General features: G+C 38.8%; 3 protein-coding genes and 1 pseudogene across 4 annotated transcripts; 3 read left to right on the top strand and 1 right to left on the bottom strand.

Annotated features, from left to right (window-relative positions):
• Positions 1 to 1074: 1074 nt before the first annotated feature.
• Positions 1075 to 7752, top strand: LOC144665194 (mitotic checkpoint protein BUB3-like). The gene is made up of 11 exons (XM_078526384.1): positions 1075 to 1205; positions 1353 to 1483; positions 2709 to 2791; positions 3592 to 3683; positions 4193 to 4237; positions 4548 to 4586; positions 4894 to 4969; positions 5113 to 5269; positions 5535 to 5613; positions 5957 to 6057; positions 6687 to 7752. Exons 1-11 carry the CDS (start codon positions 1092 to 1094, stop codon positions 6745 to 6747), a joined length of 978 nt encoding a protein of 325 aa, XP_078382510.1. The 5' UTR covers positions 1075 to 1091; the 3' UTR covers positions 6748 to 7752.
• Positions 7105 to 18918, bottom strand: LOC144665188 (iron-sulfur cluster transfer protein NUBPL-like). The gene is made up of 11 exons (XM_078526371.1): positions 18788 to 18918; positions 18149 to 18296; positions 17807 to 17841; positions 17399 to 17489; positions 16205 to 16244; positions 11812 to 11869; positions 11015 to 11141; positions 10544 to 10629; positions 10069 to 10189; positions 9269 to 9351; positions 7105 to 8464 (listed from the first exon to the last, which is right to left on the bottom strand). Exons 1-11 carry the CDS (start codon positions 18908 to 18910, stop codon positions 8375 to 8377), a joined length of 1002 nt encoding a protein of 333 aa, XP_078382497.1. The 5' UTR covers positions 18911 to 18918; the 3' UTR covers positions 7105 to 8374.
• Positions 18919 to 19962: 1044 nt separating this feature from the next.
• On the top strand, positions 19963 to 24104 carry LOC144665179 (uncharacterized). Of its 2 annotated transcripts, XR_013572899.1 has the most exons (4): positions 19963 to 20716; positions 21859 to 21943; positions 22493 to 23090; positions 23130 to 24104. XR_013572899.1 is itself a non-coding variant. In XM_078526353.1 (3 exons), exons 1-3 carry the CDS (start codon positions 19998 to 20000, stop codon positions 22976 to 22978), a joined length of 1290 nt encoding a protein of 429 aa, XP_078382479.1. In that variant the 5' UTR covers positions 19963 to 19997; the 3' UTR covers positions 22979 to 24104. The 2 variants fall into 2 exon arrangements, 1 of the variants encoding a protein (XP_078382479.1); XM_078526353.1 differs by having other exon boundaries at positions 22493 to 24104.
• A 1213-nt stretch (positions 24105 to 25317) lies between these two features.
• Positions 25318 to 25788, top strand: LOC144646598 (histone H2B pseudogene; annotated as a pseudogene).

The following is a 25788-nucleotide window of genomic DNA, read 5'->3' as shown; positions in this document are numbered from 1 at the left end:
AAAATTTGGGCAACTTGCGAAAATTTTTTGGGCAAATATCTCACCGCCCCCCCTGGCAAAAAATTGGCCGTACGCCTATGGTAGAAGTAGCTAAGATAAAGTTGCCCTTCGCTAATTTTATTCATCCATGATGCGTGACCCTGGAACAGTTTTCCTAGAAAAATTATTATAAGTAGTACTGATGGATAAAAGCCTCGGGTGGGTAGAAATTTGACCTATTTACAACAAGATTTGAAAAGCTGAATCAAATACATTTTTTTTTAATTAAGAACACTTTCTGCAAGTTTTGCAAGTCCGTATATACCGTGTTTACTCGAATAAGCGCCGCCCCCGAATAACCGCCGCCCTTGAATAAGCGCCGCATTTGGGACAAAAAAGTTAATAAGCGCCGCCCCCGAATAAGCGCCGCAGTCCCGATGCGGCGCTTATTTGAAGAATTTCGTTTAACTTAAAACGGCACTACAAAGCAACTCTAAAACAAGCTTGAACATTTCTTTGCATCAAAAGCGATGTTTTGCAGTTATTGTTTTATCGCTCTCCCATTAGTTTTTCTATTCAACACTCTTACAATACGTAGTTTTGTAGATGTTGTGAAGACCGCAAACTTTGCTACGACAGCTAGCGCCACTTCTGTCTCAGCAAGAGACAAATACTGACGATCAAGAGACGCTCTTTTCAATAACCGTAAAAGATAAGATTCTTTGTAGCGTCCAAATTTTAAATAAGCGCCGCCCTCAAATAAGCGCCGCCCTCGAATAAGCGCCTCACTTGAGGCGCTTATTCGAGTAAATACGGTAAGTGTTCTACATAGTATCAGCCTTGCTTATTTTATTTGCGGTCCTATATCTAATTCTTAGCTTTCGCAGATTCCTTGGTAAACTAGCAGCATTTTCGTACACGGTCCCTTGCTACATCATTTCACTTTTATGAAGAGGGTCGCTTTAGGAAGAACTGGAACAGCCCGAGAGACCAGGGACAGAACTCTCCCCAGACCTCAACTCCGTCGTCGTCTCATGTGTGCGAGAGAGAGACTGAGAACAATCGCACAATGCATTGTGGCTGTTACACAGAAAGCGCGCACATTTTACAAAATGGCGGACGGACCCAACGAATTTCAGCTTGAACAACCACCTTCGGATGGGATTTCGTCCGTCAAATTCAGCCCTACCTCGGCGTCTTTTTTAGTAGTGTCATCGTGGGATAGTGTGAGTATCTTTGCTCTAAATATTTCCTTGTAATTACATTAATTAACGGTCTTTTCACTATCCTACTGAACGCGAGTCGCGACGATGTTTTTGTGATTTTTGATTCATTTATCGAGAGTTTTGTATGTTTTACCAATCTTTCAACAGTCAGTCAGACTCTATGATGTTCAGAACAATAATATGCGCCTTAAGTATAACCACTCCTATGCAGTGTTAGACTGTTGCTTTCAAGATGCTGTGCATACATTCAGTGGAGGACTTGACAATACTCTGAAAGTGTAAGTTGATTCTGTCAAATTATCCTAAAAACCGCCGTGAGAAAGTAAAATTTTAATTAACATGTTTCGTCATATCTTAAGCACCAGAACAATTACACCAACTATTGCTCTGAATGTAGTTAGATAAAACATCTTGAATAAATAAGTTTTAGGGATCTTGACTGCTTTTAGCTGGGAGAGAAACTTCTGACGGCAGCCGGGTGCAGGACCACATTTGAAGGCATCTGTATTCTGGTTCTGCAGTGGACAAAGTGATGGTTTTCAATTGACATAATTTACCCAATGTGTAGTTCCATAAAATATCCATACCTCGGGGTTTTCATTAAGAATTGTAATAGCAAGAGAATAGTGTATAGTAACCATCTTTATAAAAAAAATAGTTACAGGCCTTAGAAATTTAGCTGGATAATTCTACGTAGTAGAAGGAGAATTCTCCGATGCCTAATGAACACCCTGATACCTCCCCCATGGAAGGGATTTTTTAAAAGAACCCCAACCCCTCTGGAAATTCTAGTTAAATTCCATACATTTCTTTAAAATTTTTGGTCTCTGAGACCCCCACCCCCCCCCCCCTCCCAGGAAATTTTCAATCCCTTCTGTGGGGGGAGTATGGATATTTTCTGGAACTACACAATTTAAAAATCATTAACCAATAGTCTGAGGTCCTGCCAGGGCAAATTCCGACAAGCAACATGCCTCAAAATGTAGCAACAGCGCATAAAACAAAATCGCTCCAAAAGACAACCCTTCTTGGCAAAAATCCGACAGCGACATCAAGGTAGCGAAACGGGGGACAAAGAACAGCCATTTGATATATTTTTACATTAACTTGAAGACCAAGAATGGTCAAAAATGAGGCGTTCCCCGTTCCCCTCCCCGCTCAGTGGAAAAACTTAAATTCAGACAAAGAAATTAAAGCAATTTTCCTGTTAATGCCCGATTCCCTCTATGCAGGTAAGGGAATCATAGTAGTTGTATTCATCGTTGCTTAGTCTCACGCATGGCTTGATGAATACAACTACCATGATTCACTGCAGGCACACACCATAGAGGGAGTGGGGCATTCCCAATAGCGACATGAAATGCGATAAAACAGCGACACAGGACATTTTGAGACAAGCAACATGGGAACTCCCCAGGGTCTCAGGTCTGTGCTGTGTCAGATGATCACTTTTCTGTTAAGCTAATCGTTGTCTTATTGCTGCCCTTTGCCTTGTTTGCTCAGTGTCGACCTCAACACTTCAGCAGAGCAAGTTGTAGGAATGCATGATGAAGCAATAAAGTGTGTGGAGTATTGCCCTCAAACTGGTATGATTATCAGCTGATATTATATAATAAGAGTAAAATAATACCTCATTTTATAAAAGTTGACCTGGGGGAGGGAGAAGTGAGGGTGGAAAGTGAGATCCCTAAGGTGACAGGAACTGGTAGAAATAGTGATGATTTTGCAACTTTGGGTTATATTTTGCAATAGAAAAAGAACCCTGAGGTGGGAACCACTATGGAAGGGACAGGAAGTTTATTCCTCCCCCCCCCCCCCCCCCACCACCACCTATGTAGTAAAAATATACGTCCCAAACAAGAATATTTCCCCTCATGACTAAACACGATTGCCACTGTGCTAAAACTGAATACTAATTAGAATGTCAATAGTGACAAATGTTCATTGACTTGAATCTCAAGTTGTTTTCCTATGCTGGTATTTGAATTTCAAATATATGATCCAGACCACCAGCAAGAATCTAGTTATCAATATAATCCATAATGGAATGCATTTTTGTTTTGACATTAGGAAACTTGTTAATAAGCTAGAATATAAGAGCCACACACTTAACATAGGTAATTTCAATAAGGCATATGATATTACATTTGTACCCCCCGTTATGACCACCTTGTTACTTTTTCAACCACTTTCTGTTTGCAAAAAAATCCTCAGTTGGTCATTTTCACCCCTTCAAGATTTTTTTATTATTATTTTTAAATTCAAGATGGCCACGCTGTAAATACAACCAGGTTTGGTGACAAGATGATGGCCAGATTACCTGTGTTTTACTTTAGCTACATGGAAATAATGTGGTACAGTTTTGATATTTGAATGCTATTTGTAGGCTTGATTGTGACTGGGAGCTGGGACAAGTTTGTCAAGCTGTGGGATCCACGGACAAATCAGTGCACTGGAAAATATGAACAGCCTGAAAAGGTCTTGTAACTGTTGTCTTTGTGGAATCATTTAGACTTCTGGCTATAAACATAGAGATACCTAGTCACATACTAATGTAGTACATAAAAAAGGAAACACTTATTTTCTTTGAATGTATATTGATGCATATGAAAAGTGCCTGTGTATTACTCTTTTTTGTTAATAACAGAATAATTCACGCTTTGAATCAATGGCTATATAATAATTTAAGCTTTACAGGAGTACAAGCTTGGAAAAACCGTGTTCAGCCCTAACAATAAGTACTGCCAGTTACTTTTTTCTCTAAATTGAAGTAATTAAAGAAAGATTCTTTCAAATTGTCACTCTACTCAAATCAAGTTCCTGCTTCAAATTTCATTGACCTGCATGTTTTGTTTTGTTTTGTGTGCATGTAGATCTATAATATTATTTTATTATAAGGCATATAGTTCTTTGTAGTTCAGTGGTTTACTTTACCAACATTTAAGTTACATATTTCCCTCTCTCATGCATGTCTGTTAACTTTCTAGGTTTACACAATGGCATCATCGGATGAGCGTCTTGTTGTTGGCACAGTAAGGGCTTGTTTTGTACAAATAAATTTGTGTTTTATAAAATTGCCTTACATAATGAATAAATAGTTGCTTATTTTTGTCACCAGCTTCCATTTACTGTTAAAAAAGCACTAGCTTCAACTGCACATAATTATTTCATGATTAATGTTGACATCTGTAAAATGCTGTCAGCAGATGATGATTTACTTTTGACTTATAAGTAAACTGACTTTAGCCTCTTAATAATACTTGGATAACTAATTTATAATGGGAAGTAGCTTAAAAAAGAGAAGAAATAAATGCACTTTTTTCTTACTATGTTGTATTGTAGGCTGGGCGACGTGTGATGGTTTGGGACCTACGGAACATGGTAAGAGTTAATAAAAATGCAATTTTTACCCAATGTAATGAACCAATAAAACTTAAGACAAGCAATGATTTCACAATGTTTTAAGTTGTAACCAACATCAAAATCTCCTTATTCATGCAGACTTTGTCTTAATCCATGAACCTTTAAAGCGTGAAATTTTCAAATTCAGAGTACAATGCCTTTGCCGTAGGCTTGTGGTTGATATAAGGTCATCTGCCTTGCATTCTGCTAAAAACATAACGTTGTCATTCACAATAATAAAAGTAAGTGTAACATCCTATTGTTGGTGAACAATTTCTTTTTAAAGGCATATGTGCAACAAAGAAGGGAATCTAGTTTAAAATACCAGACAAGATGCATCCGCACCTTCCCAAATAAGCAAGGTAAGGCCAATTACAACTTATTGTTCACTGCATCGCATTATTTTACTTACCGGTACTGTTTATATCCCCCCATTTCTCATGTTTATATCGACACCCACTTTGTATTGTTAATTTTTTTTTGTGGTCTTGCTTTCATGTCACAGGCTATGTGTTGAGTTCTATTGAGGGCAGAGTAGCTGTGGAATATTTTGACCCAAGCCCAGAAGTACAGAAAAGAAAATATGCCTTCAAATGTCACCGTATCAAGGAAGAAGGAATGGAGAATATATATCCTGTCAATGCTATATCATTCCATAATGTGTAAGTGAAAGTGTTTTTACTGTAAATATAGTTTTAGGAACTGTTACTGCCCAGATTACCACTCAGACCAACTTGGCCAAACAAACTTAGGCCACTTTATACTCCCGGTCCAAACCTTAATGATTCCCCTGGGCTGAGGCAGTTACAGTTTATCAATGTTTCGATGCGCATGGTTTTGTGAATTGTTAATTACTATTAAAATAATGGTATAATGTACCGTATTTAACAGTTTTAAATTGGGTGTTTCTTCTGTCATTGATTTCAGACACAACACATTTGCCACTGGTGGTTCTGATGGCTTTGTAAACATTTGGGATGGCTTCAACAAAAAGCGGCTTTGTCAGGTACAGCTTATTTTATAGCACAGGTGTTTTTTCCCTCATAAGGAAACGTGTATCCAACACTGGAGTGTCTGCATTATTAAGGCCAGCGGGATGCAATAGAAGTTAAAATTTATTTTATTAAAATAAGTAGGTTTTTTTTTTTATTATTGCTGCACCAAATAAACTGTCTGCAATAGCAAAAGGTGTATGTAAGGCAAGGGTGGAATGAAATGATATTGTCACAATGTTGCGTGAAGAAAGCAGCCAAGCAATTTATCTGAAACTTGTAGGTAAATTAACAGACTGATGTTGAACTTGGTTATCCGAGCTTGAAATTGAATATAACATTTTTTTTTTTTTTCAGTTTCATCGTTACCCCACCAGTATCTCATCATTGAGCTTCAGTAATGACGGCAGCCTGCTGGCCATAGCTGCATCATACATGTATGAAGAGGATGAGAAGGAGTAAGTATTGGTCATTATTGTACTGTTATCGTGGACTGCAAGCAGTCTTTCTTTTGCTCTTAAATCATGGGACGAATGCTAAAATAGCAAGCACAATGTTTAAGCAGCGAGCAGCAAAGTAGTGCAGGCACCAGTCCAGAAGTCCATGAGAAGTGTGGGCACCAGTCCAAGCGATTACATGGTTCATACGGGTCATGGAAAACCTGGAAAACATGAAATTTTAGAATTTCATTTTCCAGGCCTGGAAAGTCATGGAATTAAGTGTGGGGGCGGGAAAAGATGTTGATTGTACAAAATAAACAAGGCAGTGTTTTTTTTGTTTTTGTTTGTTTGTTTGTTTGTTTGTTTTTTGCAAAGAAAAAAGGTAAAAACGTACCAGAAATCAAGTTATTTTTAAACTTTTCCCAGGAAATGGTCAAATTTCGGTCATGGGAAACTTTGGATAGTCATGGAAAAGGACATGGAAAATCATAAATGAATTTCAAAAGCTGAAAGGAGTATTAACCCTAAGTGAAAAGAGACTTTGGAACAAAAGAGAGGCTGCTCGCAGTCTACTGTTATTGAAGCCCTACTACCCAATCAAATATTGATTACAACAAGGCTGACATATGTTTTCTTTCTTTTGTCAGACACCCAGCAGATGCAATTTATATTCGGCGGGTTTCAGATGCTGAAACTAAACCCAAATGAATGTGGATGATTGTGGTGAAGGAGTAAGGAAGAGTCAAGGCAAAAACCAACATGTCTACCATTTAATTAAATGTGACATTTTTATGGACACTTTTTATTGTACTGGAAGACAGATGGTTAAACTGTGTTTATTATATACAAAGTTTGACCTGGAAAAGCTATTGGTTGGTGATAAAAAAAAAAAAACAAGCCAAGAAACAACTGTTCTATTCTTTACTATGTTAGAAACCTTGTTCAAAACAAATACCTGGAGAGAACATTTACTGAGCAGGCATTTTATAGAGATAACTTTTTTCAGTCATTGTACAGTACAATTTTGTCCTTTCTCATAGCAAGATGAAATGTTTTTCTCATCAGTGATCAGTCAAGACTTTCTTTATTAATAAGCCATGTAAATAATGAGGATTTTTCTTATCATTTTGTTCTTGTCAAATGTTACAAGTTTATACATAAGGTAATTAAAAAGGGAATTTGCTTAGCATCAGTTTACTGAAGTAATATTCTGGTATCAAACACGATAGAGTGTTTCATCATATTTCCAGACACCAAGGAAAGAGTTGAAAATATGTTTGGAAACGTGATGAAACACTCTCTAGTGTTTGATATATCTTCTTAATTGAAACTAAAACAGTTAAACTATGGAGAAACAAAGAAATAAAATCGTAAAATTATACACAAATTAAGATTAGAAATCCAAACCAACATCACATTTCTTATTTCCTTATTAACTTCAAGTTGAAAAATTTGTCCCTGTTGAAGTCAAAACTTTAAACAAAGAAGGAAAAAGCCTTTCTCTGAAGTATGTTACACTAGGAAGCAGCCATTTCTCAAACTACTTTGACAGTCATATTCAGTATTCATTTGTAGTGGTCCATCCGTTACACACCTGTATGTCACTCAATTATTATTGTCACTACACCAACTAAAGATATTGTTTGTGATTGCTAAAGTAAGCCTCTTGCATATTTTCAGATAGAAAATAAAATTATGCTTTTTTATTCCTTTTATCAGCCATAAGACTGTTTCTGTATCTTAAAATGTGTATCTTCTGACTTATTTTTTAAGTGTTTAAAGCCCAGGCCAAACATGGATGAGATTTGATGAAAGTTCAAACTCTTGCTCTTGTTTGGCCTGAAACTCTCATGACTTTAATTGACTTTGAATGTGCTCAAACTTTTCATGAGAGTCCATGAACCTTTTATCTTGTTTGGCCTGAGTTGATGATAGTCTATGAGAGTTGACAAAGACTCCTCTGAGAGTCAACTCTTGTTTGTCTCAGGCTTAAAAATAAAATTACTCTGATGCTACTGAGCTTCTTTAACTTGGAAGAGCAGTCAGCATCTAATTTTTGCTTTTAATGTCACACTGTTACAAGCAGACTGGTGAGAAAATTTCCTCAGCACCATAATAAGCTTGAGAGTGCAAGGGGTATACAGCCAGATTTTTAGTGCCAGGGAGAGATTCTTCCTTTCATTTCAACTGCTGCTAAGTCTCCATCATTAATCCAGCAGTCACATCCAGGCTCACACCAGAAGTTTGCCACCTTACATAAATTTGCTCTCATTGATGGTCTCCTGTTTGATGCTCTCATTGATGGTGTCCTGTTTGAACTAGTCGCTTGTTACTATTATCTTGCAGGTTCTTTTACAGGAAATGGATCACTGAATGGGGGAAGTTTTTTTAAGATGCGACCAGCAATTGCTTTGTATGCAGTAGTCTGTTTAAAGAAAATACGATAATAAGATTCTTGTCTACAAGGTTAATTTATTTTATTACTAAAAAGCCCAGGGATTTCACTGTTTGGTTTATTAAATATTCCAGAGGCCAGTTTCCTTGTCATTTCATCTGCATCTCTTCCCTGTGTTCCCTTACTGTGTTGAGGTTAGTTAGTTTTTTTGGCCTTCTAAGATCTTAGTGTATTGTACAGGATGTCCTTGACTTTTTGATTCAAGTCAATGAATCCAATATTGTTATTTTTATAATTAGATATGTATACATGTCAATGGACAAACAGGGATGTAGCTAAGAAAACACTAAGCCGGCTCATTAAAAAGCCCAGCTGGCTTTTATGGCCTTGGCAGCTCTATAACTTTACCGAAGTCTGTTTTCATGTGAAAATTCAGCTGGATTTAAGTTCTCTTTTGGCCGGTGAAATTAGCTGGCAGCCGGCCCTTAGCTACAACCCTGCATAAAATAAGATAACAGGTTACCGTTTCCAGTTTGCATAATAAACAGGCTGTAAGAACTTCCAGTGACTCCAACAGTTTATAAACACTAAGGAACTGTTCTGAGATATTATCATGTTATGATCAATTTTTTTCATTACTTCTTTATGAACCCTGTGGAGACTTGTACTTTTAAGTCTGGGCCCTGTTCAAAGATTGGATAACGCTATCCATCAGTGGATAAGTGTTGATTAAACAATCTACATTATCCAAAGGATAATGATTTCTCCAGTGGATAGCATTGTCCACCCTTTGAACAACTGAAGCCTGGACTTTAAGTTCAATTGTCTTCTTACCTGTGGACTGTCTGGTTGAGAAACCACAATAGGTTTTCCAGAATCTGAAGTTTCTCTGATGTCGATATGGAGGGGAATATCACCTACGAACAAAGTGACACTGACATCAGGAACATTAAATGACATGATGCTAGTATTGGCAACATAGGAAATGCAAAACTAAATAATTATAATACAATTCAAATTGTGTCAGAATGTGGTTATGACTGGAAATGTGCCTTGGACAACCTGTTACTGGTTTTTATTGGTTTTATTCAAAGAGGTTTTTGTATTAGGAGAATGACATTCATTAATTATTACCATACATGACTAAGACAACTGAGGGGGCAATATACAAAATCAACCAATCACAAAGCTTTCATCCTTGGTAAGACCCAGGGGCAGTTAGTAGGGGGTGAGTGAAAGTCGAAATGGAAGAAAAAAAAATCAGTGCAGAGAAGTCAAGAACAAAGCCATGTTCCCTTCACTTGATTCTCAACTGTTCTTCACCCATTTCTTCCCCTCCTGTTTAGACTTTCCCTTGCCCTCTACTATTTTCTAAGTATTGGATCGCGTCAAATTTAAAAAATTTAAAAATTTCTTGTCAACCAAGTTTGCTTGCAACCATTGGTGAAACATAGCATGCAAGAGCATCCGGTTTGTTCAACTGTTGTTTTGTGAAACTTGTTGCTCTCGAAGGCTAGCTGAAACAATATTTGCCCTTGTTCTCTTTTCGATATGGGCCTTGCACAACTGTCAAGACCAAGTGCTAGCATCCTAGTTAGACCCTTCCACTTATTCTGCAACATACAAATTTGTACCTAAGAGCTCTAAGTCCATTTCCTTGGCAACATCTCTGGCTCCATCCTGTCCAAATAAGTAAGCTTTATGCTGACACTTTGGACACACATAGTGGCTCATATTCTGGACTAGTCCAAGAACCTTAGTTTTAATCAAAATACAAAAAATTAATAGAGGAGTGAATGTTTTCTAAAATAAAAGATTTAAATCAATTTTAAACTCATTGGGTTATGTGAATCTCCTATTTCTTTTCACTATTTTACAAGAAATGTAACGTAAATAATAAATTGACATTGCAAAACAGTTGGTAATAATATTATAATCAAAAGTGTGTTATATTATTTTCTGAGTTGACTACATTTCAAATAAGGGCCTGCTGCAAAACCTCTCATGTGCAAAACTGAACTTTGCAGAACTCATTTTCATACAAAAGAAATTGCAATGACACAAATAACGGTACTCTTGATATGGCCTATTTAATTAGCTGTCTCTTACCGGAACATTAACCTTTCTAAACATCTCTGTTCCTCTACGGGCATCAAGCAGTGCAATATCTTGAGGAGTGGTTACTATTACAGCACCTGTGATAAATATTTATAATTTTAATAATAATATCAATCTTGAAACAAAACAATTAAACCTTTCCACTCTTAAGAAAGTCCAAGCTTGGGCTCTTCAATTGGCACCTATCATTGATTTGCATTGATTATTTTCTCACTGAACATTAAAATGTCTCAGCGATGTTGACTATCTTTTGAAAAAGGTTCTAGGATGAAACAGTGCTTTACACATATATGTAGTGCACAGCTTGTTTAGGTTATATAAAAACAAGTGACAAGAAAATGCTTTACAATAACCTACCGGTACACACCAAACTGAAACAGAATATAAGCTCAGACTAATAACACCTTAAAAAAACATGTAATACATGGTTCTGTTGATAAATCTTCCATTTATAAAGCTGACCTGAGATGGGAATCAACTGTGAGATTGACAACTGGGTGTCTCCTGTCCCAGGTGGCATGTCAATCACAAGAACATCAAGTTCACCCCACGCCACTTGCCGCAAGAGTTTTTCAACAGCAGACATGACCTTTGTGTATTGTAAAACAAACATAAGAAAGTTTCAATCATTTCATTCTAATCACTGAAAAAAAAATTACAACTTGTTTTTTTGTGTCAGGTGACAAGATCACACATCAGTTAAATGTGCCGGCCATCACTTCTACCCACACCATTTGGAAAATGTAAGGGGTGGTGAATGGTCCTTCAAAAAATGCATGTCTCGCAAAATTTTAGCTAAAATTCAGGGGTCTCATTGTCTTGAATTTTTCTTTGATCCCTTCTTGGAGTTTTGATTTCTTTTTGGCCCTTCAAAAAATGCATGTCGCGCAAATTTCAGCTAAATTCAGAGGTCTCATTGTCTTGAATTTTTCTTTGATGCCTTCTTGGAGTTTTGATTTCTTTTGCAAGGTTAAAAAGGTCTAGGCTCACAAAAAAGATGACAGTCTCGCACTGTAAAGTCTTGCATTTACCATTTAACACCCCTAATGTAGACTACAAGTTCTCACCCTCGCACCCTCGCACCCTCCACCCAAATGTGGTCAGACATACTGAGGTAAACAACCAATCAAATCATCGACATTAAAATGCATTAACTTCAAGAAAATACAAGTTATCATTGGTTGTTGCAACTTGGCATATTTTTGCAATGACATGGGACCAACTGGCTAGAGCAGAAAGCTTCGTACTATTTAACTCACCATTAATCCTCTCCAAACAATTGGTGCACCTTCCTCCACTAGAAATCCCATGGACATACTGACAACACAAAATTGAAACATTACCAAAAGGAGCTTTTTATTTACAGTTACCGCCTGCTGTTTTCATCTCATCTTCCACAGTTCTTCTTCATGCCTCCCCCCCCCCCCCCTTTGGTCTTTAATGCCCTGTGGGATTCCACTGCGAAGGGAAAGAGACTGCAAGGCACTTTTGCTGTTAGGGAAAAAGAAATAATGATGACATGTCCTGTTCTAGAGAAGCGTTAACTACCTCCAGACCCTCCTAGGGACTAGCCCATGGGCACTACTTATATACTGTCCCACCCACCCCCATGACTGTCCATGTCAATGCCAAAAGATTCACCATAATTTGAAAGCATCACAAGTAAGGTATTTAAGAGTGTATCCATAAAGGACCAGGCCAGCTCAACCTCGCCCAACTTACATAAATGTTGGGTATGTGAGCATTACTGTTATCACTCAATTTTCCCTAATGCCCTTTGAAAATGCCATTTTTCACTAATTTATGCATATTTAATTAGCTGACTTTGATTGACAGTTCCACAAAAAAGACTTGAAATTCTTTTTTCTGTGGTTATTAGGCTTTGTACATTTTCTGTTGTTTCTCCTCAAAGTCTTTTGGAAGGTACACATTTCGTCTTTGGAAATAGCCTTTAACTATGCCAATATCTCCCTGGCAAAACTTATATACATTATTCTACTGGGTATGGTCCATCATTTAACTTCACAAAATGCAACAAAATGTCTGGGGACTTATAGTCTTTAGTATTGAGGAATAAGTATGTGCTTTCTTACGATCCTCTGCATATAGCTGTAATCTTAAATATTGGCGATTCGAGTTAGGGCATTTTTCGGAGCGTTTTCAGGCATCGCAATGTTGTGATAGTAAATGTAAAAATAGCAGCGAAGATTTTTTCATCGTCTCACATTTAGCACTAAAGTTAAGAAAAAAAAGAAACTAATACATATTGAAATTCTTGGTTTCTCCTTCTCGTCTCTTACTTACTGTTGCTTTGAGGCGCGATGAACTTAGCAATACATCGTGGGTCATTCTTCGTGAAAGGTGTAAACAGGTTGTAATAAAGTCATTCAAAAGCTGTTTAAATTAGAGGACACTTGTCTCCAATGAAATGAAATGGCCTGTTGTATTTGTACCTTTGAGCCTGCCGTTTCAGTCAGCGGTAAAGCCGTACACTTGGGCAAGTACGTAGTTAGTCTTCATATATTGTTTGACTAAATCCTATATAGGGATTTTCATAGAGGGGATACATAGCTTAGCCCTACACAGCTATACACGCCTATACATAGCCCAACACAGCTATACACAGCTATACACACGCGTGTTCATTTGCTTTTCCTCCGCAAATGTTTGTTTTCTCGGATAAGTAGCGGATGGTGTTATCTACCCTCTGAACAACCGGGGCTTGATCTTAGCCTTATAAGTAGTGTGCGTTTCTTGTAAAAGTGAGAATTTTTTTCAACTTCTCCATTGAATTTTTTTGACAAATAGTTGAAGAGAAATACACTGGATGCAGTGTAATGTTGCGATGCAATCGGTTTTGATGCTCTGTTGAGCTCTGAAATGTCGGAAACATTAAATAATCAGAGCAAGTTTTTCCATCTTATATCAGGTTAAAACTAGTATGTTTATTTTTTTTTTTTTGTTGTTTCTGTCTTTTTTGGTAGGTGGGGGAGGGGGTGAATATGGACATTCGAAGAAATGGCGGTCAGGTTGTCAGCCTGGCCTGTGTACATCTATTCCTTCTGTTCAAATCGTCTATATTATATTACACTTTGGCAGCTAGGAGACTGAATTTGTACCCACTCTCTTTTTCGGGATCCCACAAAGTTCTCCATCTGTCCATTTACCGATAAACGTCATTACTGCAGTTTTATTAATTTGTTTTAGAAAAGGGCTTTTATGGGGACAAATTTTTCCTCCTGAATGCCCACATTGCAAGTGACGAATTGCGGCTTCAAATGATAATTTTCTTCATCACCGACTCAATTTAAGTGGCTATGTGAGTTACAAAGACGCGAATGCAGACTTTTGTAGAGAGTTTAAACCCCGCATTAAAACTAAAAAATTTATTGCAAGACTAGGACTACGCAAGACGGCAAAACTTATTAGCTAAAATATAATGTTTCAACCAGCACAGGTAGTCTTCTGTCTTCTTCGAGGTCAACGCGAGGGAAATCCGTTTTATTCTTTGTTGTTTTCTCTCTCTACATTCACACCTTTATAGATATATGTATATATTTGCTGCGCCATATTAGCCTGTTCCAGGCGTTCGGTTAGTTTGGAACAGGCTAGCGCCATATAGACTGCGTCCCTAAAGGCATTTCGTACGTGAATATTTGTTCAGTTCGCACAGACGCTCCCCCAACTAAAGCACTTGCGCAAGACATTACAAAACCTATCGCTTCCACCGTATAGTGATTTATCCCGTGGTAAACGTTATTCTCAATTTTGCTGAGTTATTCATTTTTTCCCATTTATGCCCCGGGGGTAAGGGAATTGGTCAAAAAATGTAATGTTTGTGCGGTATTATCACTTTCCCCGGGGAGGGGAATTTGAACAAGCAAAAAAAAATACAAATGTCTGGAGACTGGGAGACGTGACATTTTGATTTATTTAGCGTCTTGAATTAGCTGCGGATCGCGGTTCCTTCTTCTGCCACCCCCAAAAGCAGTTGCCGGCGTCGGAGGATGATCGGAAAATTATTTGATTGTGCGGATGCGACCGTTGAACAGAAAAATAAATCTTTTCGGTGAAAGTCAAATGGAACAGTATTTTTTCTGTTAGATTGACGGAACGTCGAATTTCTTACCATTTTAAGGTTTCCCATTCTTCTCCCTCCTTCAGTCTCCCACCAACGGAAAAAAAACAGGAAACTGAGCTACAAATGGTAAGCGACATCTATTTCGGTTAGTTTGCTAATTTTGGAAAGAAGCCTTTTCATTTTTCAGTGGTCTTCCAACCGGTTTTCTCCAAAAATGGTAAGCACCCTAGAGTTCTTCGCATCACATTGCGGTAAACTCAAGCTGTAGCGGAGGAAATTGTTTTCCTACGAAATTTGAAAATATTCTCATTTTCATCACAAACGCATCCAACAACACTCGCGGAGGAAAAGCAATATCGCGCGTGTGGTCACGCGTGATGGACGCGTGATGCCCAGTGAACAGCCGTACCGCTGACTGAAACGACAGGCTCAAAGGTAGAAATTAACATGGCGGCTGTTTATTTTCCAGTTAAATTTATTTCATGCAATGGCTGAGACAAGTGTCCTTCCGTGAACTTTGAACAGCTCTTTGAATGACTTTATTGACAACCTGTTTACACCTTTCACGAAGGATGAACCACGATGGATTGACTAAGTTCAGCGCGCCTCAAAGAACAGTATTCAATTGGATCGATCAAAGAATCGAAGTGCAGCGAGGAAGAACAAATTCTTCAAAAGAAAGCATCTGTGTGTCGATAAGTGGCATGTATGTAGTATTACTTTCTTGTTTCTTTACTTTGATGTGCCTAAATGTTGAATTGAGCGAGCTTGTGAAGAAAATTTTCGCTGCTGTTTTTAATTTGCTATATCACAACATTGCCGAATTATATGGCTCTGAAAACGCTCCGAAAAATGTCCTAACTGCCTTTTCTTCGCCAATATTTTGATTGTTATCTTAGATTTATGCTTGATTAGCTATTTCGTACCGATTTTATGCCAAATTGAGGCAAATAAATGGCTTCTGTGTTTCGGTGAATTTTGATGAAATAGCAAGAAATCGTTAAGTCACGTGTGTTTAGTTCCTCAAACTAATAAAATATTGAAGTCCCCAGACATTTTGTTGCTTTTTTGTGAAGTTATGATGGACTTCATTACCCATGTAAGAATAATGTATATAAGTTGTTGCTCATGGGAGATATTGGGCACTAGTTAAAGGCTATTCAACAGTACGAAATGTGTACCTTCCAAAAGACCGTTTGAGGAGACGAAATCAAATTTGACGGTTAAAGTGAATTATTGTACTTAAAGCCTAATAACCACAGAATATAATGCAGTGAATTTTATTTTCAGAAGTCTTTTTTTCTTGTGGAACTGGTCAATCAAAGTCAGCTAATTAAATATGCATAAATTAGTGAAAAATGCATTTTTCAGGTGCCATAACTTGAAGGGAAAAAAATTTTGGTTGTGTTTTGCCTAGTATAGCTCACCTACCCAACATTTATGCTAAGTTTGGGCGAAATCGGTGATATGAGCTGTATCACATGTTGCATGGTTCTGCCCTGTTCTCTCACGGGCACACTCTTAAGTAACTGTACAATAGCATCTGAATTCATTTTAAGAAACTTTCTTACCAAGGCACTCCAAAATTAATCAAAGGCTTCATCTGGTTTTCTGCCAAGACCACAAAATAATTAAGGTGAGGTGGAGTCTCTGCTTTGGTCTAGCGGCCCATCAGGATAACCCAGACCACTCAATGCTAACCCATTCTACCATTAGGCCACCACACCAAAGTCCACAAAACACTGTTTAAATTAATGTTTCATTTTGCACACTGTTTGCATATATATACAGTGGAAACTCCGGGGGAGGGGACTCCCATATTAAAGGGACGGGGATGCTCGTTGTCTCACTTAAGGGGTGAAAAATTCAGATTTTTTGGTCTCGCTTAGGGTGTTGCGGGCAAAACGCCAATATTTTGGCCGCCAGGGTCTTGTTAAGGGTATCAGACCAAGAAATAATATAAATTCTCTTTTAAGGAATTTTGGTATCTTTTAGGGGTTTAAAATAGCTTAAGCCACGCCCAGATTGGTCTCCTTTTGGGGTTCTTTTCAAAATTTCTGACGAGCATCCCCGTCCCTTTAAAATGGGAGTCCCCCCCCAAGGGTGGAAACACCAAATTGAAGTTTCGCTTGATCCCTATAAAGGACTGATACTAAGTTATCATTAACCATGAGACCACTCTTTATAAATATAACTGAAAACAAGGTTGTGTGAAAGCCTGTACTATTGAAGCCCTTGCACTTCTCCACAAAACAATACCATATTTTCTCAAATAAATGCCTTATCTCAAATACCGGTAAACACCAGGTTTCCAAGCATATACTTGAGTTACAAAAAGCTATAGTTGTAAAGGAAATAAATATTTATGTACAAAACCGTTGATTAATAAACTTCGGGCTCAAATAAACGCCGCATTCACCAGGCCAAGTTTAAAATAAATGCTGGAGGCATTTAATCAAGAAAATATGGCATAATACAAATTTTATTAACACTCCCCAACGGGGCTTTTCAGTGATACCGGTAACTACCTAACGTAGCTAGCGTGGCTGACGATTTTGTTGGGGTTTACACTTGTGCAAGCAAGCTGTGAAGCCACAACAGTGAGCGGCAATAGCCATGGCGAGGGGCCTAGGGAGGAGAAAGCAGGTTTTTCGGTTAATCCTCCCTTGACCCCTTGTGGCTTTGCCACTTGCTTGCACAGCTGTTACTAGCCCCAACAAAACCACCAGCTACAGGGGCTACAGTCAATGATCAAATTAACTTACGGTTTGTCAGCTCTGGTTGCCCTCTTAAGTTCATCATCCTGGGTATGGATGGTCCATAAATATCAGCATCAAGAAGTCCAACACATAGTGACTAAGGACAACAAGATAAATTTAGCAGTGTAGGCAAATGAAAGAATACAGATGCATTAATACAAAGTAAGGAATATCTGCATAGTATGCTGTATGAAGGGCAAGAATTCTCTTCAAAAGTGAGCCTTCTTTCACTTTTAATATATTAAACCTTACCCCACTCTCCCTCTCACCCCAAAAAGGTTCTAATCAGTCTTGGCCCTCAGAATGACTGATTTAATTTCCAGATGCACAAGAATATACTGAACAATATCCAAATCTCAGCATCTTAAGTAAGTTAGTTTATTTAAATTTAATCTTATGGAAGTTACTACACACCTGGTTGCTTGCTAGCATTCCTAAAGCCAAGTTCACTGCAAAAATCAACAACAACAAAAACACAATGTGAGATGATTCCGTTATAACTAAGCCAACATGTTTAAAAACCCCAGCTGGCAGGAGGCAGACAAGATGGCTATTTACAAGCGTAACCAAGGAGCTAAACCCAGGACTACCAGGAACAACACCAGCAACTGGTCAAAACAGGATTTGAACTCACGACCTCTGGATTTCAAGTCCATCGCTGTAACCACTTGGCCATACTGCCTCAATTATTATCAAATGTCTGAAAATTCTGGTAAGTAGGGAGAATTAAGTTGCTGACCTTTAAACTTACTATACCTGAAGTTGTAGACTTCCCCACCCCTCCCTTGCCAGAAGCTACTACTATCACGTGCTTTACACCATCTATGGGCCGCTTTTTTGGGAGACCACGAGCCATTTGTTGCTTTTGATGTTGTTCCAGTGATTTTCTCTTGCCAGCAGTGCCCTACAGAGTCACAAACAAGATAGACACTGAGACAATCAGCTTGTAAAGGGGTTATCACTAAGCATTTTATCCCCACAACAACAATTTTTAGGTGGATTGTTAGTGAAATTTGTCCTTACCTTCGCCTCGCACTAACTACTGGTCTAAACCTTGGCCACCCAGGGAGGGGGGGGGGGGACTCCCATATATAAGCTATATAGGTATGTGCCGCTGTGAAGGGTATGGCCATCAGCGAATGTGGCTGCTGTCATACATGTTTTTATAAATTCCCTGGAAAATACAATTTCATTGTTTGGTCCACCAACAAAGCCACACACCTCCGACAAGCACAAAATAAGGAAACCAAAATATAAATATGCTCAACAGGTTCACAGTCATTGCTCTCAATGATCGATTTCCAACGTACGGTATTGACCAGGAAGTGCGCAAGATTGAATGAATCCACATCCTATCAAACGCACAAAACAATCAACAAAAGATACTCAACTCACCAGTGGATCTTCATGAGTTGAAGCTAGTGCTACTCTCGTGTGAATCGTTGCTTTACGATTCGACACCTTTAGAAACGAGGAGCATATTGACCGCACAAAATAACTGCGCGTCACGGCCGCCATTGCTTCTTGTGTGCAAAGAGTATGTCATGTAAGCTACTCTAATTGTATCTTCAACCTGAAGTACTGTCCCCAGCTTTCGCGCGGATAATGAAAAGCACACCGGAAATTATTATTCGTGCCGTCTAGCAGACTTTGTTCTTTGATTCCGTCCTAATTTTTTGGAATGATTTTTCCATTTCCCGGGCCCTAAAAAATATAAAAAAAATTTTTTAATTCTCTTTTTTTTATTACGCCCCCCCGGGGAGGGAATAAAAAAAAAATTATAATTATAAAAAAAAACGGGGGGTTTAGGGGAAACTTTCCAATTTTCTTCTTTCCCTTCTTCTCTTGATACATTTCATGTTCCTTTTTTCCATAAGACCATATGGTTCCTTGGGGTGCTGCTCAGTTAGGGACTGGTACATACCACCTCAGCTGGTATGTTCCACTTTGGTTTGCTACACTCTTGACCCTCTTGCATTGTAAGTCAATATCTATGAATGGTATTTTGAAAATTTTCTTCTTACTAATAAGGCATCCTGCGTTTATTTCCCCTGCCTCCGTTGATTTTTTGACTCAGTAGCGGAAGAAAATTGGACTTCTGCATCGGCTCATGCTACCTTGTTTTCTTTTGATGCTACTTATATAATTAAAAATTCTCGAGAGTCATACTTGCCAGCCTGCATGTAAAAAAAGAAAACAAACGAACAAAAAAATTGAATTGTCAACAAAAACTCACATAATTATTTACAAAATTAATTGGCAGAGTTCTGCAAGAAGTCCAGCCCACACAAGTTTCACGCGCTGGACAAACAATAGCGCCCACGGGAGCTCCATTCTTCTTTCCCTTCGGAGACCCCTTCTCGCGAGCCTTACTCTTTAATCCCTACAATCCTACAGAATCAGCTCTTGAAAAATACTTGTAATGGTACAAACTATAAAATTCTTTTGGCAGAAGTCGATTATGTGGTTCAACTACCCCGCTGTTCCAAACATGTAAACATTCTTTTGACTTGCATTGCCATGGAAACAAAGCCATTAATGGGAATTGTGTACTCAGCCTTGATTTAGCAATTTCCCCCAATAATTGACTATGGCAATGTAGGTGATGCATCATTGTCCGGATCAATATACTTTGATTCTATCTCTAGAAATGTCGTTTTCCACTCTAAATGATGATGATGATGGCGATACACAGGGAATCGACCTTCTTGTTTTGTCGCTTGAAGAATTTTCCCGCACATCGGACGAGTCGGCAATAGCGAGTGATGTTTTGGGTTCAAACGAGCCCCAATTATCTGGTTGGATTGTAGACCGCACTGCTCAAAACGAAAATAAGCCTTCGTGTCGTCGATCCGCTCCCGTTCTAAAAGACTCAAAAGATCTCAGATCGAGCACTCCACGAAGGGCTGTTTCTCGTCAGTTTGCGAGAAATCGTGAGGATTTGGTTGAATTCAAACACTTCATACAACCGGGCAGATACATCGAGGAGTACAGAAACGAAAAGACTAGCCGACAAGAGGCTGCCCTGAGAGAGCTGGCAAACAAACACGACAGACGCAGAGCGTCTGATACTTGTGTGGATTTGAGAAAAAACTGCGATCACACGGAAAATGGAACGTCCAAAAACGTCCCTAGTGTTGTAAGCATGAAAGAAGTACAAACAGCCGAAGACGACAATGCGGCTAAGCCGTTCATTGTTGTTTCTTCAAAAGGATTGAGCAGACCAGCTAATTTGCCAATGCCGGGACAATTTCACGGAAGGAAGCTTCAGTGGCGACCGACAGTTAACAACAGAAAAATAACTAACGCAAAAGTATCCCAGTGGTAAGTCTTTATTGACATGAAATCGACATCCCCGTGTAACTTACAACATCCGCACGATACAATGTTGATCTTTGTATACACGCACGTAATTAACACTAAACAGCACTTTCGCACCGCTGTTTAATAAGAAAAGAATATTGATTATAAAATCGAGTAATTGGCTGTACTAATGTATTTGCAGCAGCTGATTCGCAAAGTATACTCCCGGTTAGGGAATAAATAGGTTGGGTTTTTAATTATGTTTTAATAGCTTTTAATCGAACATTGTGGATCGAATAAAATGCAGAATGTCAATATAGATGCAGTAATGACGTTACCAAGGTTAAATGTATCGAAAGATGTTACGTTATAGTTCTCAGGAGTCAGGGGTACTCGTTTTTGAGAAAAGATACGTAAAATGGCTGGTAGATTATTTAGCGTTTTAGTTTTATAGTAAAATATTTCTCGGTTATCACTAATTGTACGGTAGTCTAATTACGGTAGACCAATTATGTCAATTATGAATTTAGTAACGCAATCGACTCTGCAGCTGTACCGAGTCATGGACGCGCATCGAGTTCTTTTTCCAACCTTTTTTTAACAAAGCAGCTAGATACAGCATTTGAGCACCCTGGTAAGCTGAAGACTTTAGCCCCTCGGCGATTTGTTAAACTTTACTCGCCGCCAGCAAGCTCTGAGAGAGAAAGGAGGAAAGAAAGAAGCAATAAAAAGAAACCTGATTTAAAATCGGCTGATCCATAGCCCGCGAGCGAAGACCAATTCTGCAAGAAACAGGCGATCGTAAGCTACAGTCCTGGACAAAACTAGTTGAAACAAACGAATATCACACAGTTTTCGCGAATGTCTTGACTTGCAAGCGGGTAAAAAATATTTTATCTCCCTCTCCCCCTGCTTAGTATTGTATTGGGGTTTGCAACCCGGAAGTTTCATGGGTTTGCAAGTCACCAGGCTTAGTTTTCACAACACGACAAATTTTGACAACATGGGGTGGTTAAAAAAAATTGAGCTGTTATACCAAAATTAGCGGAAATTTGGCCTACTGTTTCAACAGTTGTGTCCACGATTGTAGCTAGGAATGGAGAGAGGTCTGATACAGCAGAGATTGATTGATTGATTGATTGTTTGCTTGTTTGTTTGTTTAGGAGCCAAGCGCACATAGATGTAACTCTTGAGATTACGTCACAGGGCACTGGTGAGGTCAGTCACTTGGTCCACTCCTGCAAACAGGTCAGTATCTATCGTTATATGATGTGAATGCCAGAACTAGATTTATTAAATGTAAACCTGCACGAGTAATCATCTGTAGCTGGCGTTATACCGTGTTAAGTTGCATACAGTACTGTTGAGAGCACAAGATTACACATGAACCGCTCCCTACCCCCTCGTGTACACCAACATGGAACAGTCTCCACCTCGAGATACTAATCTAACTATCGAACTGGGTTCACAGGATGGTTGCTTTCAATCCTAACGATTGGTCGGAATCTGCTTTCCCAAGGAAAAAACGACGGAGAGGGTTAAGGAAGGGTTAAGAAAGCCCATTTGTTTGCCGATAAGAGAACTAAGGAGGACCTAATCTGCGTACGACGACGCTCCGCCTCCGGCCGGTACCCATGATAATCATGCATGATAATGAAGCTTATCAAAGTGGACGAATTAAAAGAAAAAATACTATGAAGAGGAAAACTGAAACAGCCTGCCGGTTAGAATGAAGTTAACCGGGTTTTTTTCCTGCCTTTTTGATTTCTTATGTAAACCATCCTAATTTTGTTTTAGAACGAAGATTATAACCCATTACAAGAGAGACGGTCATCTGGTAACTTAGTGATCAAGAGAGCGGAATTGAGAGGCTCAGCGACGTCAACAAGTCTGCGAACTGACAGCAAAAGCCCGCCTCAAACGATTAGTGCCCAGTGTTCCCCCATAGAAAAGTGCGACGCGTGGGTAAAAAATCGAGACAATGATCTGGGAACTATCTCCGGCAAAGGGAAAGAACAACTCGGCGCAAAAGCGCGGAGTATGCGGGGATTTCACTCACCAACCGCACATCCATCGCAGTTATCTTTGCGTGGTAGCTCGCTAACTTCGCATCAGAAAGACTCGTGCAGTGCTCGAACAGCTGAAAGTTCAACGAGTGCTTCAGGGATGGACTACTCTAAGTATACAGATATGTTTAAGAACGTGCTGGAATTTTACGGAACGAGACGATTGAGACCGAAATCTCATTCGGCAGTCGAACAGTTGTTGTCCATGAAGACGTGAAAAATATCTGTATAGTGAAAGAATTAGGGGGCGGGAACTCGAGGACCGGAGTGAAAGGGGTAGGAAGACTACCGGAAGTTGTAAAGGAAAACGAGGAAACGAGATTCCTAAGGTGGCCGGAACTAAAGATGTAGGACCGTTGGGCGCGGAGGTGGCGGGGATGAAACATAACGTTATATTTTGCAAGGGAAATTATAAAGTATAAGGTCTATTAGGGTACGGGAGCACATGCAAGTAAGAGAAAGTAGAAAGTTCATACCTATCTACAATATGGCATGTGATATGGGCAATCTACTTGAAGATCTAAAGCTGAGATAATTTATAACAAAAAAAGGTTATTTTTGTACTGCGCTAAAATCCTCCTTAGTGTTGCTAGTGTTTTTTCTAGCTATATGCCAACGTATAGAATATATTTCCTATTTGATTAAGAGAATGGCTCGTAGCGACTATAGAATACTGCTTTTAGCCAATCAGAGCAATCATTTTTTACAGCCTAAAACACAGGTTGGCGTTTGCTATGTGCTATTTATAGTGGGTGGAAACTAGCGGTGCTCTATTGCTAATCAGTAAATTTGAATTGGCTACGCCGTTGTTAGCTATTAGCCGATCGAAAGCCACAATTTAGGAATAAAAAAAGCGACGCTTCATTTATGTAAAAAAAGACATACAGAAAATGGTTTTTATGTAACAGATCAAGAACCTTTATTTTAAAATAGTTAGTCAACTAGCCAAGGGCGGGTCGATCATTCGCTCTTAAAGGAACCCCAACTGAGTTCTGTTGAAACTCCGCGAATCTTATTGGTTCTCAAATTGTTTTCTAGTTGTTAAATAAAAAAAATCGACCTCTTATAGTCTAAAGGTTTATATAATATAAGCAACTCTATATAGTTGTACATATTCGTATCAAAATTTCCAAATTTGTACAAAAATATATTAAGCTTAGTAATATAGAATTCAGATTTTAGGATTTTAGAGAAAAAAATTACAGAGTCACCCTTGTAAATATTATGAGAATATTAGTTTGTAAGTTTACTACGTAGAAGCGAAAGAAAACTTGATTACATGTTATATATAAGTTCATTGCGGGGTCCATTGCTGATCCAATAAAACCGTTTTTGAACGACGATATACCGTGTCTCCTGTTTTGTAAAACTAATCTACTTATAATTTGCCATTTCATGGTTTAGGAGATTGGATGTTTTCTTCTCTGCTCTACTTACAGTTTCGTTCGTCACTCTAGCCTGCGTTGCAGACAAACTAAACCCTGGTATACCGACATTTTGTGACACATCCGGCTGCGAAGCAGGTTACGTCACTCCAGCCTTCCCCCGCCCTGTCGTAGTCCAGTCCCTGAACTCTCTCTTTCGCGTGCCCTACATATAGGGGCTGAACCCAGGCGCTAGGGCGCGCGAGAGAGAGTTCAGGGACTAGACCAGCCCTGTCGCCGCTCGTATATAGCTTCTGCTCGCATCCTCTATTTTGGCACTCGTCCCCACGGATTTTAGAGCAAGAGGGAGGCTGCTCGGAGTTTATCAAACAGTACAGAAAAAGAGTAAAAAACTCTCCATCTGCACAGCACCTAGACATGAGCACCAGTAATAACAACTTTATTAACGTGTCAAATCTGTAGTAGCTGAGGGGAAAAGTCCCCTCTACTAATTGTGGACACCTAACCTGCCTAACTAAATACGTAATTAATATATATATAATATATGATCAAAAATGATCAAAATCAAATATATGAGCGAGAAATGATCAAATACGACAGGGTAACCATCAAAACTCGAGCCCAGGATTCAAAAATATTTCTACGGCCGATTCTCGCATTATTCAAAACTGAGAACAGTTAATATGAATGGCCCACTTCATCTATATTAAGTTCCGGCTTTACGGAGCGTTTTGAAACTTTGTCGTGCCATTTTCTCTCTACTGGACAAATAAAAACTATCTTTTTCTGTCGAGATATCGAGCTCCCAGTTTCTTCAATCAATGGCAGACGGAGAACCATAATAACGCCTCAAATAGTGTTGTGATAAATTAATTAAAATTTCACAAATTTCAAACCTTTTTTCCACCCCTTTACAAAGTAATCATCGTGAACAGGTAAAGCGTGCTTTTCTTCAGTTTAATATTCAAACACTAACATTCTTCAAGTTCACGATCCTTGTCGTTTTTCTTGAAAGAATGTTTAATTATCAAAATATGTATTGCTTGACATCCAAGAACAGTTACTTCAAAAGTTGAATAAAGTTCACTACGAATTAACACTAGAAGCGCGAGTTTAGTCATCGCGTGAATTCAAAATCACATACCGAACGCAACATTCAACATAAGGCAAAATGCCTCCTAAAAGACAAAAAGCTACAAAAGCCACAACAGCAAAAGAAAACAACACCAAAGACACAATTAAAACAGTCAAACAGAACATCAAGAAGAATACCAAGAAGCGAGAAAGTAAAAGCAAGCCAAAGAAACCACACCGTGATTCATACGCCAGGTTCATACGCAAGGTGTTAAAACAAGTTCACCCTGACATGATTCGCACCAAGAAAGGAGCGTCAGCTTATCTTTCTCTCTCCAAGAAAGCTATGAACGTCATGAACTCGTTCGTGAACGATCTGTTTGAGAGGATAGCGACGGAGGCCGCGAAGCTTGTCAAGTACGCCAAGCGTCGTACGCTCACGTCACAAGACATACAAACTAGCGTTCGTTTGGTTGTTTCTGGTGAGCTGGCTGTGCACGCCGTGAGTGAAGGGGTTAAAGCTGTGGCTAAGTACACAGAGGAAATGAAACACCGAAGTAGGAAATAA

This window comes from Oculina patagonica, chromosome 1 (assembly GCF_052425735.1).
Source record: "Oculina patagonica isolate OP01 chromosome 1, crgOcupat, whole genome shotgun sequence".
Taxonomy (NCBI): Eukaryota; Metazoa; Cnidaria; class Anthozoa; order Scleractinia; family Oculinidae; genus Oculina; species Oculina patagonica.
Note: the sequence above shows the minus strand (reverse complement) of the source record. Positions and strands in the feature narration are given on the sequence as shown.